The 23,449-nt window shown below is 40.8% G+C and overlaps 1 protein-coding gene and 1 non-coding gene across 3 annotated transcripts in view; both read left to right on the top strand.

Moving 5' to 3' along the window:
• The first annotated feature begins 1 nt into the window (after window position 1).
• kif23 (kinesin family member 23) overlaps window positions 2-23,449 on the top strand; it is a 34,245-nt gene continuing 10,797 nt past the window's right edge. The window contains exons 1-23 of one of the 2 annotated variants that reach the window (XM_061774560.1): window positions 2-119; window positions 329-392; window positions 500-628; window positions 3,516-3,621; window positions 3,731-3,867; window positions 3,956-4,065; window positions 4,152-4,322; window positions 4,451-4,495; window positions 5,252-5,364; window positions 5,606-5,727; window positions 5,824-5,920; window positions 6,009-6,088; window positions 6,161-6,280; window positions 6,368-6,527; window positions 6,710-6,871; window positions 6,947-7,113; window positions 7,182-7,355; window positions 7,446-7,652; window positions 8,813-9,046; window positions 9,161-9,249; window positions 9,568-9,640; window positions 12,034-12,104; window positions 12,190-12,214. In XM_061774560.1, the coding sequence (XP_061630544.1) occupies window positions 106-119; window positions 329-392; window positions 500-628; window positions 3,516-3,621; window positions 3,731-3,867; window positions 3,956-4,065; window positions 4,152-4,322; window positions 4,451-4,495; window positions 5,252-5,364; window positions 5,606-5,727; window positions 5,824-5,920; window positions 6,009-6,088; window positions 6,161-6,280; window positions 6,368-6,527; window positions 6,710-6,871; window positions 6,947-7,113; window positions 7,182-7,355; window positions 7,446-7,652; window positions 8,813-9,046; window positions 9,161-9,249; window positions 9,568-9,640; window positions 12,034-12,104; window positions 12,190-12,205 (2,661 nt within the window). In that variant the 5' untranslated portion in view covers window positions 2-105 and the 3' untranslated portion in view covers window positions 12,206-12,214. Of the gene's footprint in view, window positions 120-328; window positions 393-499; window positions 629-3,515; window positions 3,622-3,730; window positions 3,868-3,955; window positions 4,066-4,151; window positions 4,323-4,450; window positions 4,496-5,251; window positions 5,365-5,605; window positions 5,728-5,823; window positions 5,921-6,008; window positions 6,089-6,160; window positions 6,281-6,367; window positions 6,528-6,709; window positions 6,872-6,946; window positions 7,114-7,181; window positions 7,356-7,445; window positions 7,653-8,812; window positions 9,047-9,160; window positions 9,250-9,567; window positions 9,641-12,033; window positions 12,105-12,189; window positions 12,937-23,449 lie in introns of those variants that run through there. The other variant, XM_061774561.1, reaches the window with a different exon arrangement.
• Window positions 5,418-5,514, top strand: LOC133478797 (Z30 small nucleolar RNA). Its single transcript, XR_009788794.1, has one exon. It is a non-coding gene; the product is annotated as a Z30 small nucleolar RNA (small nucleolar RNA).

The raw sequence follows: 23,449 nt of genomic DNA, 5'->3' as shown, positions 1-23,449 counted from the left end.
TTGGCTGCGACCGGCTCGTTTTGAAAACGTTCTCTCGTTTGAACACAGACGAGGGAGGGAGTGAAAATAAGAGGCACGAACGTTTTACAAAAGGTGCAAGCCAAAATGATCAGACAAGGGTAAGTAAAGATGTCGAAATGCTAAATATGTTAATCACCAAAGAGAAACGTGATATTTGTAGCCGGCGTGTTGTTTTCATGTTGTTGTTTGGACGTTCACCAGTTTTAGTTGAAACGTTTAGCCGCAGGGCTACCAATGTAGCGTGTGACTTTGTTTCCAACTTGTCCAATAACAATGGCGTGAGTTTCAAAAACTGACTTTCTTTCAGGAAAGGCAAAAACCCCCGCCGACCGCCTCCCAAAAAAGCAAGCAGCGAGAAAGAACCAGTTGGGGTGAGTGTTAGATGGCTGTTCAACAATTAACTGATGTGTGTCGAGATGGGATGTAAGCGTAGGAGATTTTCACGAGTACATCGGCGTTCGTCTCCCCCCCCACTCAGGTTTATTGTCGTGTGCGACCTCTCGGCGGTGAAGACGAGGAATGTTGCATCGAGGTGATCAGCGACAGCACCATCCAGCTGCATGCACCCGAAGGCTTCAAAACAAACCGCAATGGAGAGTACAAAGAGGTGAATGAATTTGTAACGACGTATAGGCCCGGAAAGGGTAACTGCATATCTGGTACAGAAAGCCCTTTCAATGGCTGTGTGTGTAACAGTTCAACGATTAATTGGGATTAGCATTACATGAGACCAACATTATCAGGCAGATCTTTAAAAGACTATTACAGTGATATAACTATAATTTCCATTGATGAATATTAACCGTTATTAACCGTTGAAACTGGTCAAAATGGCAAATATCTGTCCAACTTCTAAACAGGGGTCAATATTCAGATGTGACCTTTTGTGTTAAATCTGTTTCAAACATGATCATGATCTTTCTTAGGGATGCACGATAAATGTTTTTTCCATCGATCACTTGCTACTTCCCCAAACCGATACTGATAACCGATATCATTTTTTTAATGGTTTATATGAGGCGTCTTCCAAAAATTCCAGGTCAAGGAACCCCCTATATACTATAAGGGCGATCATCTTAATGTGTACTCAAACAAATTTGTGGCTGAGCAAAGGGTACTAGGGGCGGGGAAGTGTTGGTGCCGAGCGATTAGCCTCCCGACCCGCGTCATTATTGGATGCGCGGGCACATTGGCCCTATCAAACGAAGGAGGGCTGTTGTCTGTTTTGATATTGATTACATTTGTAGATGGTCTAATTTGTTCAGTCAGTGAATGCTGGAGAGGAAGGTGGACAGAAGCAGCGCTCTGTAGGGGTTACCTTTTATCTTGCTTATCAGTCCACACCGACAACCGCATTTTCGCGTCCGATTGAGCTGCCTCCGCTTGCTCCTTTGTTGGATTACGCTGCTAGACAAGGCTTCGTAAGCCGTTGGGTACTAAACGGTTGGGAGTGTCATAGTCATGAACTCAAATTCACTGGATGATAGCAATTTCAGTGCTGGTGATCATATGCTAATTTGCTTTGGATATTGACTATCTTTGGTGTCATACACAAAGCATTTTTGTCTCAATATCCATGAATGCAACAGCAGCCGCTGGTGATCAGCGCACCACTGAATGAGACTGCTCTTGTTGTTGGTCTATTTTTTCCCCATATCAAACCGATTAGTGCGTCGTCATTTTTTTCCCCCCAATATCGGCCGATAATTATCGGTCCCGATAGTTATCGTGCATCACAAATTTTTATCGTATTTTCAACAGGTTGGTATAATTGGAAAGACGGTGCGGGACTTCTTGCTGAAATTCTAGACCAGCTCCACTATTTCCGGTTGCCACAATCGCTACGGCCATCTGATTTTTGGAAGCACTCTCTGCTAGTCAATGCTACGGCAAGGTCACAAAGGAAAATGAAAGAGTTCAAGTTTCAACAACCAAAGAGCACTACTGCCTATGTGTGGATTTGTGTGAGGCTTCTATTAAGTAACCGTGCGTCTGGAAGGCAGGAGCAAACCAGTGTGCAAAGCGGGCAAAATGAGAGTGGGCAGGGAGAACTTTTCAACTTGTAAAAAAAAAAACATTATTTTGACACATTGTCTATTAAGTAATAGAATTTTTGGAGCTCAGTAGTACAGAAAATGGATGGATGGATGAATGATCAAAGGGTTGACTTGGAGCCAGTTACAAGGAGCCCACCCAACTATTTCAAAACTCCTTTCATCTCTGCATTCCCATGCTTTTCTGGGTGTACTGTTCCAAGTTTTAAATGCAATGTTAAGCAAGATGAGCGTATACCTGTACATCAAATTGGAATGCACTCGGTCCAAGTTTAAAAACAAAAACAAAAAAAACATGGCTTTTATGCGGTTGCTGGCTTCCCCCATATTATCGGAGTGATCTATTTCTTTTTTTGTACATCAGTAATGTGTTTGCTTGCCTTCAACAAAAAAAAAAAAAAACGCAATACCCTATTTTAAATACGGGACAAGAGGTGTCAAGATCTTTTCTGTGCAAAAACACAGAGATGACGAGCCGGGCTGCGGTCCTCATTATCCCTATTCATGGGGCCAACTGATACAAACAGCTCACTACTTGAAGTAACCGTGAAATGAGGGGGTGGGGGGCAATACAATGTTGTGATGTAGTTTGCTTTGTTAATAGATGTTAGTAAAATGTCGATGATTCTATAGTCTTGTAGTTTTGACCAAAGCATGAGTGGGGTCTAGGAAATGAAATGATTGCTATTGTAGCCTACACATTAGACTATCAGTTCATACTGAACTGAACTGAAGTTTTAATGTGGATGAGTTTGCTTTGGAAAATTAAACTTTAATGATACTACTTGGATCATTCACCGAAATCTTTGATATACCTAAGCGATCTTGTGAAGAATACAGTCATTTTGCATGGCGATAGATGGACTGGAAGAACCTGAGCTGGATCAAAACCAGAAGTTCATAGTATAAAACCCATAGGGATTTGAAAGTCTTTGATGTATTTGATGGTCCTTTGTCAGCTGTAAACTTTGGGATTTGTACCTGGTTGATACAAAAAGTTTTAATTTGTGTACAAACGAGGAGCTGTGTTCTACGTCATCTGTATTGGTGTATAGTGGTAAGGAAACTAACGCGAACACAGAGAAACACGGAATTCAGCAGTTTGATCACTTATTCAGATTGCACAATCAAGCATGTGCTGTAGCTCGTTGAGTGAACGCTATGGTAGAGAGAAGTACTTGGTCTATTTTCTTAGTGCTCCCATCCGCATATATAGGAGTGCATTTTTTTAATTTGCGGAGCCACAAGTTATGCCTTGCAAACCCAAGTTTGAGAACGACTGATGTAGGCTGCTGAATTAAAAGTAGAAAAGTACTGCATACCACCCTAAAAGTATTTTCTTTTTAAGAGGCATTTGGAAAGTCAGAAAATTACCCAGTGCAATTTAAAATCCTACCCAAAAAACATTGTCCTTTTTACTCCATCTTCTTCACTTCACAGACGCAGTACTCCTTCAAAAAAGTCTTTGGAGTATTAGTATCTCAAACCGAGCTCTTCGAGAGTGTTGCCAAACCTCTCATTGATGACCTCATCCATGGAAGAAACGGTAAGAGCACTGGCTAAGTTGAGATACTTGATATATATGTTTTTTTGTGTTGCTGTTGCCGCTACCTCCAAGGTTCACTTCAGTCAGTTGTCTCTCTTGCTTGATGCAGGCCTGCTTTTTACATATGGAGTGACAGGAAGTGGGAAGACATTCACCATGACTGGCTCTCCGGGCCTAGGTGGACTTCTGCCTCGCTCTCTTGACATGCTCTTCAACAGCATCGGGCCCTACCAGGCCAAAAGATTTGTAAGGGCTGCTTTCAAACCTCTTTTGTACACACAAACGTAGAACACATTTGACCAAAGTTCAAACATCAGTTAATATGTTTTAATAGGTCTTTAAGTCAGATGATAAAAATGGCATAGAGGTCCAGAATGAAGTTGATGCCCTCTTGGAGCGGCAAAGGCGAGAAAATGTGTGTGTTCCAAAATTGGCCTCGTCCAGGTATGTCTGAGTCATGACCATTCACATAAACCTGCTTCTATGTACCTGATGTCAGTTTAATCTGGAATTGGCTACTTGGACTTTAGACCAAAGCTCGATCCTGAAATTGCTGACATGATTAAGCTGGCGGAGGCCTGTAAAGCCGACAATGTCGACGAGGACAGCAGCTACAGCGTCTTTGTGTCCTACATCGAAATCTACAACAACTACATCTATGATCTTCTTGAGGAAAACCAGGAGGAAGCACCCAGGCCAAAGTGAGTTCCAGGAAATCAAATGATTGAATAGACATGAAAACTGCCACAATACATTCTGATAGCTACAGTAGAGTATCTGAAAGTAGCTGAAAATCTCAAATTGTTGTATTGTATTTTATTTTTGCTAGGTGGAATGCTGGAGGCACACCTGTGCGTCAGAACACTGAGTTCACGTATGTGACCAGTGAACACGAAGTAAACCAAACTATAGCACCCCAGTGGCAAACTTTTACTTTGTAGTTTGTACTCAATATTTATGATGCAGGGATTGTATTAGGTTTTCCATTAAAGTTGGTATTCTTGTTGTACATTAGTGTGCAAACTATGCCTCAAAACTTTGCCATTGCTGGATGAATTCACCCATTTCTTGATGTCAGGAAGAAAATCTAATATTTGTACATGTGCAAAATATTACTCACTGTAGACATTAATAGGTACACCTCCCCAATCTTATGAGGTGCTTTTACTTTGTTCCCAGTTACTAACATCACTGTCTAATGCAGTGCATTTATACAACACTGCAATGAAATCATGAACATAGGTTTGAATTTAATCTCTATGAGAGCATCAATAAATCCAAGCATGTTATCTTTTTAAAGGCAGGCTTTATGATACAGATATGGATTGTGCATGTGTACCTAATTTTGTCACCTAATCCAGAGGCATTGGCAAAGCAATTCTCCTCAGTGCATGCAATCAAGCCATATCCAGTGATGGCATCTTTTCCGTCTGATGTTGCCTCCCTGCTGCTTGTTGTCTTTGTTATGGCAGAGTTCCTGAATGTCCTTAAAACCGCTTAAATAATAGGTCTGCCTGCCTCTCGCTCCCGTTTTCTCCTAAACTGCACATGCAATTTGTTGTATTTTGAGACTAATGCTTATTACCCCCCCCCCCCCCCCCCCCCCCCCCCCCCCCTCCCCTGAACATAGACCACCTCAGTCTAAAATTCTCAGAGAGGACCAGAACCACAACATGTATGTTGCTGGTTGTATGGAGATTGAAGTCAAATCTGCTGAAGAGGCGTTTCAAGTATTTTGGAAAGGTGAGTAGTAGAAATCTAAATCTAAGGGGACAAAATGTAAATGTCAGGCACTTCTGCACTGATGATCATAGATTTTTCTGACTTGGTATTGTTGCCCTACGGGCGGCCTCTGACCAGGAAGTGAGCGCAGTTGATCTTCTCTCTGAGCAGGCTACGGAAGATTTCGATATAGATTTTTAAGACGTTATCTCTGTTTAGTAGATTGTGTTGATAATCCCCCTGCTCTGTGATGTCACACCAGGTCAGAAGAGGAGGAAGGTGGCAAACACCCGACTGAACCGTGAGTCCAGCCGCTCCCACAGCGTGTTCATCATCAAACTGGCGCAGGCTCCTCTGGACGCAGATGGCGATACCATCCTGCAGGTAAGCTGAAGCTAAAGCTGCATTAACTGTGACTGGACTAAGAACCGCTTTGACCTTTATTGCTCTTTTGCCCTCCTGACTTATTTTAATGAGAAGAACCAGGTGGCCATCAGTCAGCTGTGTCTGGTGGACTTGGCAGGAAGTGAGCGAACTGGCAGGACAGGGGCCGAGGGCACTCGTATACGCGAAGCTGGTAGGATTTTAAAAGCCTCTTATTTGCAGATTGCCTTAATTCTTACTTGAAAAGCACCTAACGTTCAACTGCGTGTGTTACCTTGCAGGAAACATCAATCAGTCTCTTCTGACCCTGCGGACGTGTATCGAGATCCTGCGAGAGAACCAGTTGTGTGGCACAAACAGGGTCGGTGTTCAGTTGAAGCGTATTACTCACCAACGTAAATCCACAGTGTGAGTGATGATGTTTCTCCACTAGATGGTTCCCTACAGAGACTCCAAAGTCACCCATGTATTCAAAAACTATTTTGACGGAGAAGGCAAAGTCAAAATGATCGTGTGCGTCAACCCAAAGGCAGACGACTATGACGAAACCTTGGTCAGCTCAACATGCGTTGTAACTCTTTGTTACCATTAACATGCAAATTCCTCCTCTGTGTAACATGGTATTCTCTACATTTTCTAGCTGGTGATGCGCTTTGCAGAGATGACACAGGAAGTGGAAGTAGCTCGGCCAATGGACAGACCCATCTGTGGCTTCACGCCGGGCCGCCGCCAAAGAAACCAGGCTTTCAAAGAAGAGCTGTCTCGCAAGTTGGAGGAACGTGGTGGTCCAGTAGACCGAGGTAGTGTTGTGTAATTGGCAAATCTGCCATCACAAAGATGATAATGCCCAGTTTTGTTTGACTGTGTCAAATGTAGTAATTGAACAATGTTTGCAAAAATGTTATTCGAATGTGCTGCTGAGATGAACATTTGCCACACTAGACAAAAAGCTGATTTTGATTTGATCTGTGGTTTTTCAAAGACATACCCTCGATTTTGAATCTAGCGATGCACAGCCTCCCTCCCATCCCTTCCACCCAAGTTACAGATGTTCACGATGATATCACCCTGCCCAGGCTGATTGAGGCTCTGCAGAACAGACACAGAATCAGACAGGCCATGTTAGAAGACTACAACAAAGCAGGTGCCTGCTCACGTTTGAGATCTTGTCTTGAATCCAAAACTTTCTTTGCTTATCCCCTTCTTCTTTGTCTTTTAGCCAGCACAATGACATCTCTCCTACAACAGCTTGACAGCAATATTAATTCCAAAGAGAATTACATTCATGAACAGAACAACAAGCTCTTGGAAAAGGACAAGGTCGTCCAAAACAACAAGGCAGAGATTGAGCGGCTGGAGAAAAAATCAAAAATGCTTGAACATAAAGTGAGTTTATGTCCGTGAATCAAGCCCTCAAGAGCTGGTTTCTCTGACTGAGCCATTTCCTTTCCTAGATTGACATCCTTCAAAAAACAACCAAAATCTATGAGGACGACAAGCGTTCCCTGCAGCACGAGTTGGAAACAAGAGCGCAGAGGCTGCAGCGAGAGCTGTCTGAGAAGAGACGCATGGAGCAGCGCATGCATGGCGCGGTCACAGACACGCAGCACAAGTGGGAAAAAGAATGCGTGAGTGTCCTTCTTACACAAAATGTACTTTTCATTTTGCGCACGCAACACAATTCTGTACTGATGTCAAGCTGTGCTCTGACTGTGCAGGAGCGACGTGTAAATGCAATGCAACAGGAGATGCAGAACAAACTGTGGGTGAAAGACGAGAAGCTGAAGCAGCTTAAAGCCATTGTGACTGAGGGCAAGACGCCGGGTCGCCCTGAGCCCCCACCCCGTCAGACACAACCGAAGCCGCCGCCCAGGGAGGAGCGAGTGCCCCTCCCCGCGAAGAGATCTGTCTCGCCCTCACCGACAGTACGTCAAGTTGCGAAAGCACATATAAAAAGCAGACCTTATTTTTTATCTTCTTATTTACAGGGCTTCTATATTTAATCATAAAATGTAAAACATCTTCTGCTAGTAATTTATCTCAAAGTTTAAGTATTTGATTGTACTGCAAAAATGCAAATCTTATCTAGTGAATTTCTCATTTCTAGTGGAAACCTCTTACTGTACATCTTTTAAGACCGTTTTGACTGTTTTCTAAATTTTCAGCAAGGTGAAGACTTATTTTAAGATATACAAGAATTGTATCATGGCAATTCATACTAATTCCATTGGCAGATTTTCTTTTTCACTCTGTCTTGTTTAAAGTGAAAAATGTTTTCCTATGGAACTAGTATGAATTAAATGAAGAATGAATTAAAATACGTCTTCATCTTGCTGAAAATCTGTATAAAATAAGTACAGTGTGATGTTTTCACAGGAAATAAGATAAATTCACTAGTAGAGCTGCAACTAGTGCAACGGATCATCGTTGATCCGTACGGATAACTCTCAACAGTTCGGCACACACGTGGTCTGCAAAATAGTTGGTGTTCCACACTCACTAGTCAAACGCAGTGGTTGATGGTAGTCGTAGCTTGCGTAGTGCATGGCTTAAAGTACTCCGGCGTAGTGCCGCCGCTCTCAGCGGGCTCGGCAGACAGGCTCGGCGGCTTTCACGTGCGAGGAGCTGAGAAGTCACGACTCACGATCCCTCACAATCCATCGGTAAAGAGAAGGCTGCATCTGGGAGAGCCTGTCTACGTGCAGCGCCCAGGTCTGTGCGAAAATTAAGCGTACGTTTTAAGTGCCAATAATCATCCTGCAGCTAGCTCGTTAGCTAGCTGCGTTCTTAATAATCAAAGCACAAACCGAGTGATCCATAACTAAGCACAGTGACGTTGTCCAAGGCAAACTCAATCACCAGGCTTTTCATATCCACGTGAACTAGTATAGGACTTTATGCCTAGCTCAGACTACAGGATTGTAGCCCCGATATTAGCCCGATTAGCAATCGCAGCCGATTTTTTCAGATCAGGCCCAACATATTTTGTCAGGAACGGCAAAACTTCTTGTAACGCGACATAATCCACAAACAACGATTTGACTCTAAACATGGGGGCATGTTGCTCCCCTCTGTGATCTAACAGACTTCGACGCCGGTTCGGCCCCTTCACCGACGGTCCCGCTCGGCAGGTGGAGAGAAGTGGGTTGACCATAAGCCCTCCTCCAGCCTGGACTTGGGCACGGTGCTGCAGCCCATCGTTCCGAACGCCATCAAAGTGTCAACACCCAATGAGAAGGTGCTGTCCAAGTGCGACAGATACGTTTTGACGCATCAGGAAGTTGCCTCTGACGGCGAGATACAGACCCAACTTATTAAGGTAAGGACTCCAAGCATGCTTTTAACATTACTCACTTTGTTGAGTTTTCTGTGTGTCGACTGCTACAAAGAAAAGCACAGGCCACTAGTTCATACATGTTTGTGTATGTTCCAGGGTGATGTGATGAAGACCAGAGGAGGAGGACAGGCTGTCCAGTTCACTGACATCGAGACTTTGAAACAGCAGCTCACCACAATCGAATGGTATTCACTCATTGGCCATGACTAACGAAAGTTAGTACTATTTAACTACGGTTCTATGAGTCCCGAATGACCGGCAGATCACTCTGTCACTCAGTATCCTCATGTTCATGTGTGGAGCTTTTGTTGGAAGTGTGACACCAGAACGTCCCGTCACGGGCGGCGGGGGGTGTCACACGTGACTTTTTTGGTATGCATACTTGAACTGCGCATTCACAAAGGGAATATTCAGTGCTTTCAGCAATTCCTTTGAGCGTTCAGCAGGGATGAAATAGAACTGCTGAGCTTCCATATGTTGACTGATTGTTTTTGTCTCTAAAGCCGCAAGAGGAAATCTTCAGAAGGAGATAGTGGAGACCAAAAAGCTGGCGCTTCGACCAATGTGGAGACGAGGGTATGATGAGTGAGAATTTTAGAAAAAAATAATGAAAATAGATAGATTTTGGAAACACAGTGAACCCCCAGTATTTGTGGTGGATAGGGATTAAGCCCTGGTGCGAGCAGAGAAAATCAGTGCGATTGAAACTTTTATGCAGATGGTGCCTTGAGCTCTGAGTTTAATGTGTTCCATGACCATGCTTGTAATTCAAAAGCATGCAAAGACAAAGTACCGCCACCCCCCGCAAATTTTTGTTGTACTTTTTTTTTTTTTTTATAAATAAAGAAAATAGACTATAATAATTGTACATTATAAAATCATGGTAATGACATAATTAAATAGAGCGTAATGAATTAAACACACATTTACTGCAATTGCACGGCTCCCGGTATGTGTGCCTGGGGGCAGTATATATTAAGACAACTGGAGGTGGCATTTAACGGAATGAAGAATTGTTTACTATCTGTCGAACTGTTGCTTTTTGTGAAGTGAGTTGAGTTCACTGCCACCATACAGCACTGAGTTGTACCTGAAGTTGCTCGCAAGTAAAAAAAAAAAATCAGTATCTTGAAAAACACGTCAGTCGGGGTTAATTATATCTCCAGGCAAATGCTGTAATGTTCTATAGATGGCGGAAAATCACAATATGAGCACAACACATCAACATACTTTCTTGGCACCAAGATGCCACAAGATGGTTGGCCTGAGCACAAAATGGCAAATCGATTGTATATCAAAAGCAAATAGGTGCATTTGTGAATGTCGAGCCACGAAATATGCAGGGGTTTACTCTACAGCCAAGCTGCAAGCTTACTTCCATTTGCATGTTGTAATGTTTGTTCGAAAATTCAAAGACGACACCTTTGAAACACATGCATTTTTAAATTTAATTTATTTGAGCGAGTGCAGGGTATATAATCTCTATTTAATTAAAAGATCTGGACAACCAATGGAACATACAGTGGTGTGGAAAAAGTGTTTGCCCCGATTTCTTATTGTTTGTCACAATTAAATGTTTCCCATCATCAAACATATTTAAATATTAGTCAAAGATAACACAAGTAACATAAAATGAAGTTTTTAAATGGTTTTTATTATTAAGGGAACAAAAAAAATCCAAACCTACATGGCCCTGTGCGAAAAAGGTAATTGCCCTCTAAACCTAATAACTGGTTTGGTCATCCTTAGCAGCAACAACTGCATTCAAGCATTTGTAATGAGTCTCTTACAGCGCTGTGGGGGAATTTTGGCTCACTCATCTTTGCAGAATTGTTGCAATTCAGCCACATTCTAGGGTTTTCGAGCATGAACCGCCTTTTTAAGGTCATGCCACAGCATCTCAATAGGATTCAGGTCAGGATTTTGACGAGGCCTCTCCAAAGTCTTCATTTTGTTTTTCTTCAGCCATTCAGAGGTGGACTTGCTGGTGTGTTTTGGATCATTGTCCTGCTGAACTCTGCCATGAAGACCATTTTTGCCCGGTCTCTTTTTTTATGGTGGAGTCATGAACACTGACCTTAACTGAGGCAAGCTAGGCCTGCGGTTCTTTGGATGTTGTTGTGGGGTCTTTTGTGACGTCTTGGATGAAGTCGGCGCTGCGCTCTTGGTTTAATTTTGGTCGGCCGGCCACTCCTAGGAAGGTTCACCACTGTTCTATGTTTTTTCGCCATTTGTGGATAATAGCTCTCACTGTGGTTCGCTGGAATCCCAAAGCTTTCGAAACTGCTTTTTTAATCTTTTCCACACTGAAAGATCTCAATTACTTTCTTTCTCATTTGTTCCTGCATTTCTTTACATCTCGGCATGATGTCTAGCTTTTGAGGATCTTTTGGTTTACTTCACTTTGTCAGGCAGGTCCTATTTAAATGATTTCTTGATTGAGAACAGGTGTAGCAATATCAATCCTGGGTGTTGCTAGAGAAATTGAACTCTGGTATGATAAACCACAGTTTTATGTTTTAACGGGGGGTATAAGCACTTTTTTCCACACAGGGCCATGTAGGTTTAGATTTTCTTTCCTCCCTTATCAATAAAAAACGTTTAAAAAAAAAAAAAAGCATTCTGTGTGTACTTGTGTTTGACTTATTTTTAAATTTGTTTGATGATGGGGAAACATTTAAGTGTGAGAAACAAAAAAGAAGAAATCAGGAAGCGGGCAAACACTTTTTCACAACACTGTAAGCCTGACTGCAGACTGCTGTGTTGTGTTGCCAAAGTGATGCAACTTATTTACTGGCACACATTTCTCACAAATGATTGTCTTTTATATCTGAGCCCTGCATTGAAAATATGTTTAGGCAGAAAAGCTGTAATTTTCATTCTTCCAGTATTGGCAGCCCTGTTAAAAATGATGGATAAATAGAGATTTTATTGTGCAAGGGGTGTCTCAAATCGTGATTTCTCTACAGTGCGCTGTGGCTATGGCGATGAGGGCTGGCTCCACCATGGGTCCTGGTGTCGAGCATCATTGCATCACCAAGTAAGCTGCTGTCTGTTTGACTCAAGTTTTATATTGTAATACATGACCACAGGACTGATTTGATAAAATGTCAATTATTTTACAGGCGCAGAAAACCATGAAAGCAGCAAGTAAGTGACTGCTCCACTGATGATCACTCTCTTATACTCTCACCTTTTGTGCAATAGTTCACACTTTTTTTTTTTTTTTTTTTTTTTTTTTTATATCTCTGCTGATATTTAACATGTGAAGCTTTTATGCGTGTACACTTCCAAAGCTGTTTATAAAATATTTTATGTGTTGTTTGAACAAACAGAACTTGTGATATGTAGGTCAGTTTTTATTTTTTATTTTTTTTGCAGGGCATCCGTTTAGCCTGTTGTCGTTACTGCAGTTATACTCTGTAGTCTACAATGTATTTTGTTTTTTGTTTTTTTAAACCGGAGATTTTTTTTTTTTTTTTTTTTGAGATAAATGGAACCCTCCAGTGTTCACTGTTCTCAGGAATAAAATTCCTTACCACCAGGTTGTCTTTTGTCATAGCAGGGGCCTAGTGCAACACAGTGAATAACCACTGAGTGGCAGCACAGGACAACAGTTAAATCTGGACAAGGCTCAAAGGAGGTGCTATAGCATCACTGTTTCTCACTAATTTCAATTTGGACAACTTTACAAACATATCAAAAAGGGATTTCACAATATTGATTTAAATAATGTAAAATGTATTATTTACTTAAAGTAATTGTATCAGCTATAGTAACAAGTATTTGTACTAACAAGTGCATCGGTAGTAATTACTAAGCCCATTTTTCATATTGTGTTTACATTGTAATTGCACACTATATTTGCCATTCTCCACTTTTCCAAAATCTAAATAAAAGCCACCAAATATGAGGGCGCACATTCCCTGTGTGAACATGAGCCGAAGCTAATCCCAGCTTTACAGAGACAGTTGAAATCTCATCTGGCTGAGTTTCAATTGGAAAGCGCTGAAGAGTGACTAACATGGAGCCTCTTGGAGAAGGTCAAGAGCCCAGAGCAACCAGCGGCCATTAAATTCACTCCGAGTGCTTTGCTTTTTGACCAGGCTTGCACCGGCCGCACTATTATGGTCTGCAAGCCCTCAATGCCAAGTGGTACGAGCATCATAGAGATGTTATTATGTTTGAGCCCCTAATCAACATTACAAGTTTTAAAAGAGACTCTTGAGGTGAATCGGTGAGAGCTGCACACAGTGGTCTGCAATGAGCATCCACGTACGACACTTTCAATTGTCCATCCATCCATTTTCTGAGCCGCTTCTCCTCACTAGGGTCGCGGGCGTGCTGGAGCCTATCCCAGCTGTCATCGGGCAGGAGGCGGGGTACACCCTGAACTGGTTGCCAGCCAATCGCAGGGCACATACAAACAAACAACCATTCGCACTCACAGTCATGCCTACGGGCAATTTAGAGTCTCCAATTAATGCATGTTTTTGGGATGTGGGAGGAAACCGGAGTGCCCGGAGAAAACCCACGCATGCACGGGGAGAACATACAAACTCCACACAGGCGGGGCCGGGGATTGAACGCGGGTCCTCAGAACTGTGGGGCTGACGCTCTAACCAGTCGTCCACCGTGCCGCACTTTCAATTGTGAAACATTTAATAAATGTTCATATTCTTCTGAATACACAGTCATCGCGATGTGGAAAATATTAAAAGCAACCAACTGTATTGTTGTATTACACATCCACCTTCAGACAAATGTGTTCGTAAACCTTTGACTCAAAGTACCACCTCAAATAATACTTTGCGCTAAAAGTAAAACCATCATGACCAACATTAATACGAAGCCTGTGTTCATCAAAAATTAGATGGTTTTATTGCTAAGAAGTATTTATTATATACAGTATATTGCTTATTATTTTAAGCCATTGTAGCATGCACAAAATAAAAAACTGATTCGATTAAAATGTATTGCACATCAAACTGCATGTTAAATAAACATTGTACCTCAAGAAATGCTTGTAAACAAAAAACAAATGTACTTAAAAGTTAAATACAACTGAGCTTCATTAACAAATGTACTGTACTTAAAGTTTCAACTTTGACGGTTTAAACCAGACATGTCGTCCAACCCGTGGGATCAATTTGAAGTCAGCCAAAGATGTGCATGTAATTCCATGAACAGGGTTTTCTTATTTGTATTAACTATACAGTCCTCAGTGTTGGGGATATGGGGATATGACAGTTGGCCGATCAGGTACCAGTTTCAAAGGAGCCACATGGCTACTTATGCATCTCCAGTAATGTGGGCTACCAAAATAGGATGAAGCAGTGAAACGTATAAATACTTGTATTCAACTCTTACCTCATCCTGAAGAACTAAATTTAGCTGTACAGGCATGGTAATGCTTTCATAAGTAGTATTTTAACAAGTTACTGGATCCTGATTTACAACCCCAATTCCAATGAAGTTGGGACGTTGTGTTAAACAAATAAAACAGAATACAATGATTTTCAAATCATGTTCAACCTATGTTTAATTGTATACACTACAAAGGCAAGATATTTAATGTTCAAATTGATAAGCTTTATAGTTTTTAGCAAATAATCATTAACTTGGAATTTTATGGCTGCAACACGTTCCAAAAACGCTGGGACAGGTGACAAAAAAGACTGAGAAAGTTGAGGAATGCTCATCAAACACCTGTTTGGAACATCCCAGAGCTGAACGGGCTAATTGGGAACAGGTGGGGGCTTCCCTCAATTGCTCAGTCATTCACAAGCAACGATGGGGCGAGGTTCACCTCTTTGTGAACAAGTGCGTGATAAATTAGTCGAACAGTTTAAGGACAATGTTCCTCAATGTCCAATTGTAAGGAATTTAGGGATTTCATCATCTACGGTCCATAATATCATCAAAAGGTTGAGAGAATCTGGAGAAATCACTGCATGTAAGTGGCAAGGCCGAATACCAACATTGAATGCCTGTGACCTCCGATCCCTCAAGCGGCACTGCATCAAAAACTGACATCAATGTGTAAAGGATATCATCACATGGGCTCAGGAACACTTCAGAAAACCAATGTCACTAAATACAGTTCGGCGCTACATCCGTAAATGCAACTTGAAACTCTACTATGCAAAGCAAAAGCCATTTATCAACAACACCCAGAAACGCCGCCGGCTTCTCTGGGCCCCAGCTCATCTCGGATGGACTGTTGCAAAGTGGAAAAGTGTCCTGAAAGCCGATGAGTCCACATTTCTAATTATTTTTGGAAATTGTGGACGTCGTGTCCTGCGGGCCAAAGAGGAAAGGAACCGTCTGGACTGTTATGGACGCAAAGTTCGAAAGCCAGCATCTGTGATGGTTTGGGGTTGTGTTAGTGCCAATGGCATGGGTAACTTACACATCTGTGAAGACACCATTTATGCTGAAAGGTACATACAGGTTTTGGAGGAACATATGCTGCCATCCAAGCAATGTCTTTTTCATGGATGCCCCTGCTTATTTCAGCAAAACAATGCCAAACCACATTCTGCACTTGTTACAACAGCGTGGCTTCGTAGTAAAAGACTGCAGGTACTAGACGGGCCTGCCTGCAGTCCCATTGAAAATGTGTGGCGCATTATGAAGCGTAAAATATGACAACAGCTTCAACTGTTCAACAGTCCAGGGTCTCCGTATGACAACGGAGACCCTGGACTGTTGAACAGTTGAAGCTGTACATCAAGCAAGAATGGGAATGAATTCCACCTACAAAGCTTCAACAATTAGTGTCCTCAGTTCCCAACTGTTTATTGAATGTTTTTAAAAGAAAAGATGATGTAACACAGGGGTAAACATGACCCTGTCCAAGTTTCTTTGGAACGTGTTGCAGCCATAAAATTCTAAATTAATGATATTTTGCTAAAAACATGAAATAGCTTGTCTTTGTAGTGTATTCCATTAAATATAGGTTGAACATGATTTGCAAATCATTTTTTTCTGTTTTCATTTATGTTTAACACAACGTCCCAACTTCATTGGAACTGGGGTTGTAAAAGGACTTGCTGGAGCAAGAACTTCAACCACAACCACACTAGAATTCATGATGACACTTTCTATCAGGCAGGGATAAGAAACCCTGGCAGTGAAAGTCAATTAGCGGCAAGCGTGCAAATAGTGCGTGAGAGCCAAGCTTTGGTTGAGTGGGATCTGTCTGCATTGTCATATGTCAAGGCTGTGGCTGCCTGCCAGCCAAATGTTCTACAAAAGATATGAGACTGGAGATGAGGGCTGACAGACAGTCAATTGTCATTCAGCCCATCTCCAGACGTCCTGGGAATTCTTCCTCTTCGGCGCTTGCTCACCTCACGCTCCTTCGCCTTAGTGCATGCTAATACACTGTGTTGCTGAGTATACCAAAGGAATGAAAATCTCATTCTCTCTTCCTGCTGTTGACAGACACCGAGGTCAGAATCACAAGCCTGCAGACACGCTTGCAGGTAAACTGGTTTCGAAAAAAAAAAAAAAAAAACACACCCCCTAAAAATTGTAATAATTGACAACAGTTTAAATTGTAAATATACCACAAACTATTACCCCAAAACACGTCATCATTTCAAACTCGTTTTACAACATTACCGTGAAAGTAAATGGCTTACAGATGCTTGAGCTTCAATAACCACTTAGCAAAGCAAAATTGTACACACGCAGGGAAGACTCTCCATAACTTCTGCTAACAACCCAGGTTAAACCTAGCTCCGCCCTGACATAAAGATTGTCTCTTCCTTGAAACAAGCATCAGACTTTCCTATTAGTTAGGGCTTTGGCACCATCAACAACCGAGGATAGGTTCCACAGGGGGGGGGGGGGGGGGGGGGGGAAATCAATAGGTGAATTTGAGAATAGCCAACTGTGAATAGGCAGGGGTTCACTGGACATAAAAACAATGCCACACACCCACACACAGTTTCACCACCCACATGACCAGCTAGGCTGAGTAAAGATCCAGAGCCACTTTCAAGCAATAGCAGGACCCCGGCTGTCGGACTACACAGTCTGAAACACTAACATGCAGAAACTCTATCATGTAGAAACACGGATATCCCCCATGGGTGCACACCTCTGCTATCATGTCAAAGCCATAGGGTAAGCAGAGTTGCATTGAGTTTTCTTGGGTTTGTGGGTTAGTGTTATCTTGTTGACCAATACTGGCCACTCATGCCAGAGTAGCATCTGGACCACTTGCACACTGACTGAATGAGTATCAGCAACATTTGCACAATCAACATTGTCCCAGATTATCGCGGAACTGCTCAGTTTAAACTTGCATACACTCCTTGAAGTCTCAGCGCCCTTTGCACAATGGTCATTGCACCGGACTATTGCTATATTAGTCCTTCTAAGTGCTAGAGGACTCTGCATCTTTTTCCACAATTGTCCCAAAAATATATATATATATAATAATAAAAAATTAAAAGAATTTACCGGCATTACCAGATAACTAGCAATCCTTTATTGTTTAGTGACAAAGTCTTAATGTCTCAAAAGTGTTCTCTGTCAATGGACTGTCTGTTGTCATACTAGAGCGGCTCTAACTACCGGAGACAAATTCCTCGTGTTTTTTTGGACATACTTGGCAAAATAAAGATGATTCTGATTCTGATCTTCTGATAAGTAACACATACTTAGTACTCGGTGAAGTGCTGCCTCCTTCCACAAGTAAAAATACTTTTATCTATAGGGAATTGCTTTTTTCCACTCTCGGTTCCGCACCCACTTGAAATGGGTTGACTCAAGAAAGACAAGAAATAGGGTGTCTAAGTGTACTAGACATGTTATTAACACACCTGGGAACTGTTTTAAATGTGTCATATATCCTCGTTAAGCACTGTGTAAGCAACAGTTTGTTTATAGATGATTATACAGGTATTATATAGTAATTCTGATTGTACACTGGCTTTTATTTGAGAAAACTGAGCCTCTGTCGTTGCCATGGCAATACTGGATTGCCTTATTTTCGTGGTCTATGGAAGTAATGCAGTCTTAACCATTGTCTCAGGCTAACAACAGTGCTCACAGTTTGTGGGCACTTGGTAGAATACTAAATTTTCAAGGCATGAACATGGCAAGCTATTATGGCGGTTGTTTACATGACACCATTTTGAAATGAAAACAGCTGAAGTCCGCAATCAAAAATGCATTGCTTTGGCTCTTCATACATAGGTGCATCCCAATAAATTAAAAAAAGAGCCATAAAAACGCATAAAATATTTTTAGGAAGGCCAATTCCTACCTAATTTCTATTTTTCAAATTTGCTAGTTTTTTCCATGTAATATTCAAAATTCTTGAAATGGTGAATTTGGGGGTTTTCTTTAGCTGAAAACTATAACCATCAAAATTACGAAAAAAAAACTTGAATCCTGAAATATTTCACTGTAAGTGAGTAGTGACTCTATAAAATAAAGTGCTGCTTTGAGAAACAATTAACCTGACTTCCACATTTTTCCAGATATAAGCCGTCATTCGACTGATTTTGGACTTTTTCGCTTGGACTTGCGAGTGCAAACTTGACAAACGAGCGCTGTATAGTGACAATGAACTTAACTAAACTCACTTCACAATAAGCAGCAGTTTGGGAGAGAGTGAACAATTATTTTTTTCCAAAAAGGGTTAGGGTTCGTTGTTGCTGTTTAATGCCACACCCAGTTGAAATTTACTGTCAAACTAAACAAAGAGAATTACACATACTTAAAAACAACCAAACGACTTTGCCTTAAGAATGCTCCCGCTAGCTTAATGCTAACACATGATGGAAAACGCAATTGATTGGCTAGCATTTGTCATCAATAGTCGCAGTGTTTTAACCCTGTATACAACTGATATTTGAACATAAATGACGGAGCAACACATGTAGACAGGCAATATCACAATACTCACATTTTTTCATCTAAGAAAAACTAATATTACAGCAGCTAATTAAGTCACAGTATCTTTGAAACTATTATTCTTTGTGTCTGTATGACTGTGTTATACTTAATAATTATGCAATTACTCTATTATGTTTTATAAAGTACATGCTTCTAGAGTGATGTTTTCCTTATTAAAAACACATTTTTACAAATTTTATGGGGCGGGTGAGTGTTGAAAAGATTAATGACATTTCCATTTTTTTCAATGGGGAAGGACGATTAACGATACATGTTCTGATTTACGAGCGTGGTCACGAAACAAATTAAACTCGTATTTCAAGACGCCACTGTATGTGAGTTTCACAATTTGAATTTAACTGCTGAAATAAATGAAACTTTCACCACATTCTGATTTATTGAGATGCACATTTTCTGTATGTGACAATTGCACACCGGACCCTGAAAATACAAAACTTTGAAAAATGTTTGTGTGTACTTTACAAGCAAAACAAAAATGGAAAACTAGAGAATGACACCGGTGTTGTTCTTACAGTAACGTCTCCGTACTTTTTTAGCATGAGGATTTGCCTCTTTAGCTTTTACCACTGTCTTAATTGTATGGCCAGCAGTGGATTTAAAAAGAAAAAAACTATTTCTGATCTGGAATGTATGCTTCTATCTTTATTTCTTTTCTTGGTGAGTGGACCTCTAAATAAAACAATGAGTAGTTTCCTTCTCAAAATATTGGAAGTCACTATCACCAAGCACCAAATTTAGCTGAATTGTTTTTCCTCTTGCCTTTTTTGTTCTAAACAGTCGACTAAGTGCTCGCAGTTCTCAGCTGAGTGTATACTGGCTGCACTTTTAGCTAGTGGTGTCCTTCCTGTGGTGACAGTATGCCATGACGGATTTCCGTTGACTCACTTTCATTGTAACCACAATGGGTCCCTCAGAAGGAGGGGGAAAGAAAGAATCAGTGCTTGATGTCATCCAGTTAAAGCTGTGGCTTTGCGTGCATTTGGCAGATGAATTAAGCAGCGCTGAAAGGAGTTTGCTGACGAAATGAGGGGGGAGATTGCGCTGACGCTTGTACAAAGCAGCCCAATGCACGATGACTAAATAATATCTGAATTTCACTTTCACACGTCACATGAGCTTCCTTCCCTCGAATGCAAAAAAAAAAAAAAAAAGACTGAATGAGTGTGAATAATTTAAATGCATATCCAGTAGATATAAAAAGTATACACACACCAGTTTAAATGCCAGGTTCTTGTGGGATTTAAAAAAATGAGACCAAAATAAATCGTTTCAAAACATTTTCCACGGTTAATGTGACCCTTAACCTGTAAAACTCTACCAAAAAAATGAAGAAATCTTGAAATTTAGATAATGTGGTTGCACAACTATACACACATTCTTATTACTGGGATGTGGTTATGTGCAGAATTAACCACTCATATTAAAACTCGTGAATTAGGAATCATTACACATCTGCCAAGAGCCTCTGATTAACGTCAAATAATGTTCAGCAGTTCTTAGTAGGCTTTTCCTTATGTGTTTTGCTTCCTAGCAGAAACCTGAAGCTTTTGAGCTAGTATTTGGAATTGTTCATAATTCCCTCCACCTTGACTAAAGCCCAATTCCACATGAAGGAAAGCAGCCAAAAAGCATGATGCTGCTGCCACCGTGCGCCATGGTAAGTACGGAGTTCTTGGTCTCACTTTTATATATATATATATATATATATATATATATATATATATACACACATATCACAAGAACCTGGCATTTTAACAGTGGTGTGTAGACTTTTTATATCCACTGTACTAACAATATCAAAACGTGTAAAGCACTCCCACTAAAACCATATTATCTGTGCGCTGTGTAAGTCAGCCCGGTACTTGGGCTTTAAATACACACATTAGTGATTCATCTTTTTTTTTTTTTTTTTTTTTTAAATAGTCTTTCACACTGCTGCTCTTATCCACTGCTTTGCACATTTCACTTGTAATTGGTTGGCAATTATAGGTGGTGCATTAAGGAGTTGTTACTTAATTCATTCGACATGGTCAAGTTGTTAAGTTCGTTCAGTCTAATAAGGCATCACCTTTTATCGCACAAGAGCAGGTATGCGTAGAAAGGCTGAGATTACAGCATCCATGTGCATGGCAAAGATTAGAATTCTGGTGAACGGGACCAGAGCAAAAACACTGAATGCCTACTGCAGGGCTTTATGTAATTCACCAAGCATGTTATTTTCACAGCGTGTTTATCCACTTGATTAATGCCCATTGAACATTTCCATTTGAACATCACCTGAGGAGCGCATATATCTGCATCCGGCTTACATAACATGCCTGATAACGGGAAGTACAAATTGAAAAGAGGCTCAACCTGCCTGTGAGGCCAATTTAAGCAAACACCGGGACAGCTGGCCGAGAAATCATTGTGACTAATGATCTCAGTGTGAGACAGGAGCGGGGCCGTGGGTGGCTGGGAGAGGAACAGCCTTTGTTCGTCTTTCTAGAGCTTACAAGTCGACTGTGTGATTCTTGAAGTGTTGCTTTTGTTTGGGTTCGCTTTGCCTTTTCTTGCTACTGGATTGTGGCACTTGGAAGGACCTTGAACACTGTACACTTGTTTTCCTCATGAGAAAGGCCTGACCTTATAAACCCAGTGGTGTTGCCCCAATCCAACGTGATCATGAGTGTCATTTGACTCCAATTCACAATTTAGATCACACAAGACAGTCACAGGACCGCACACAAACCCTTCGTGGTATTATCAAAGTGTCTCATTTTGGGGTGAAAAAAAAAGTCGCACAAGTGTTTACAGACTCCAAATAACAACAGCTTTGTCATGCAATGTCGTCTTAAATTATCACTGCCCAAACGTGGATATATCAGCCCACTTCTAATTTGAGAAAACATCTTGCGGTAAGTTTCAGTTTTCTCTCTCTCTCTCTCTCTCTCTCTCTCTCTCTCTCTCTCACTCTCTCACACACTATCAATAAGTCTTGAATAAAGCCAATATTGTTTCTGTAGGGCCCAATGCAAGTGTTGTTGGTTTGTGGGCAGCTAAAATTTTAAATGGTGGCAGGTGTGTGTGGACACCCATATATTATTTTTTATTTTATTTTTATTTGATTTGACGTTCATGCTCTGATTTATTTATTTATTTTTAATCAGAAGTTACTCACAAATTACTCTGAGTAGTTTTTCCACTCAGTACTTTCTTACTTTTTCTCAAGTAAATATTTGGACTTTTTACTTTTACTTGAGTCATATTATTCTAAAGTAACAGTACTCTTACTTGAGTACAATATTTAGCTACTCTACCCACCTCTGGCGGGAGTCAACACCCACTCCCGTGTCAGCCTTTACCTCACATGTACAGTATATATTAAACTTGTAGTCCTTTGCATTAATCAGTACCCTAGAAGTAGCTCTGTGTCTGTTAGTTTGTTTTTGTGTTTGGTGAGTACAAAATAACTCCCTTTCGTGTGATATTGCTTAACTGTCATTTATTTGGTATTGTTTAATGATTAAACAAACAATAATTGCTTAATAAACAATAATTGGGGGTAAAATAGGCAATACACTAATGTAAAATACATTTTTATTTGATTACTCGATGAATGAATGGAATAATCAATAGAAGAATTGATTCTAAAAATATTCAATTGTGACACCCTAGTATCAATAACGCACCAACATTGTACTTTAACAACAAAGGCATAATGTGAGTCGAATTATCGAATTTTTCTTCTTCTTAATCGTCACCAATTTGTAAAAATATGTGAACTTCATCTTGACTTTAATGAAGAATGATGTTGACTGAGCCAAAAGACACCACTAGTGTTTTTATAGCATACAAATGAACTCTAACCATTATTGTTGTTGTTACTCTCTGCATTGTTCATTTCCTATAAAGACAAACCATTGTCCTTTAAGACAATTACAAGAACATACTGCAAGAAGTTAGATTTTTTTTTCAAGTTTCATTATAAATGTCATTAAATGTGTTCCTGTCAGCGCTAAAGACAAGCAGGTTTATGTTTTGCATTTTGTTCCTTACTTTATCAAATATAAATCTATCTATAACCTTAAAACGAAGGTACGTAGCAAACAGTGGTCTTTACACCCGTATTTTTTTTCATACTTAATCGTCACACACTCGTTCAAAAAGAAGTTAACCGCTGTTAATAGTAAAATGTAAAAACAATTTTTAAAAAGTTCACTTTCATAAGTGAAGATGCGTATGGTTAAGTTGGAGCCTTACTTTTTTTTGAATTCATGTAATTTACAGACTCCTTTTTTTTGTTGTTGGATCTTCTAATAAGCGGCACGGTGGACGACTGGTTGGAGCGTCAGCCTCACAGTTCTGAGGACGAGGGTTCAATCCCCGGACCCGCCTGTGTGGCGTTTGCATGTTCTCCCCGTGCCTGCGTGGGTTTTCTCCGGGCACTCCGGTTTCCTCCCACAT

This window comes from Phyllopteryx taeniolatus, chromosome 5, assembly GCF_024500385.1.
Source record: "Phyllopteryx taeniolatus isolate TA_2022b chromosome 5, UOR_Ptae_1.2, whole genome shotgun sequence".
NCBI classification, from domain to species: Eukaryota; Metazoa; Chordata; class Actinopteri; order Syngnathiformes; family Syngnathidae; genus Phyllopteryx; species Phyllopteryx taeniolatus.
Note: the sequence above shows the minus strand (reverse complement) of the source record. Positions and strands in the feature narration are given on the sequence as shown.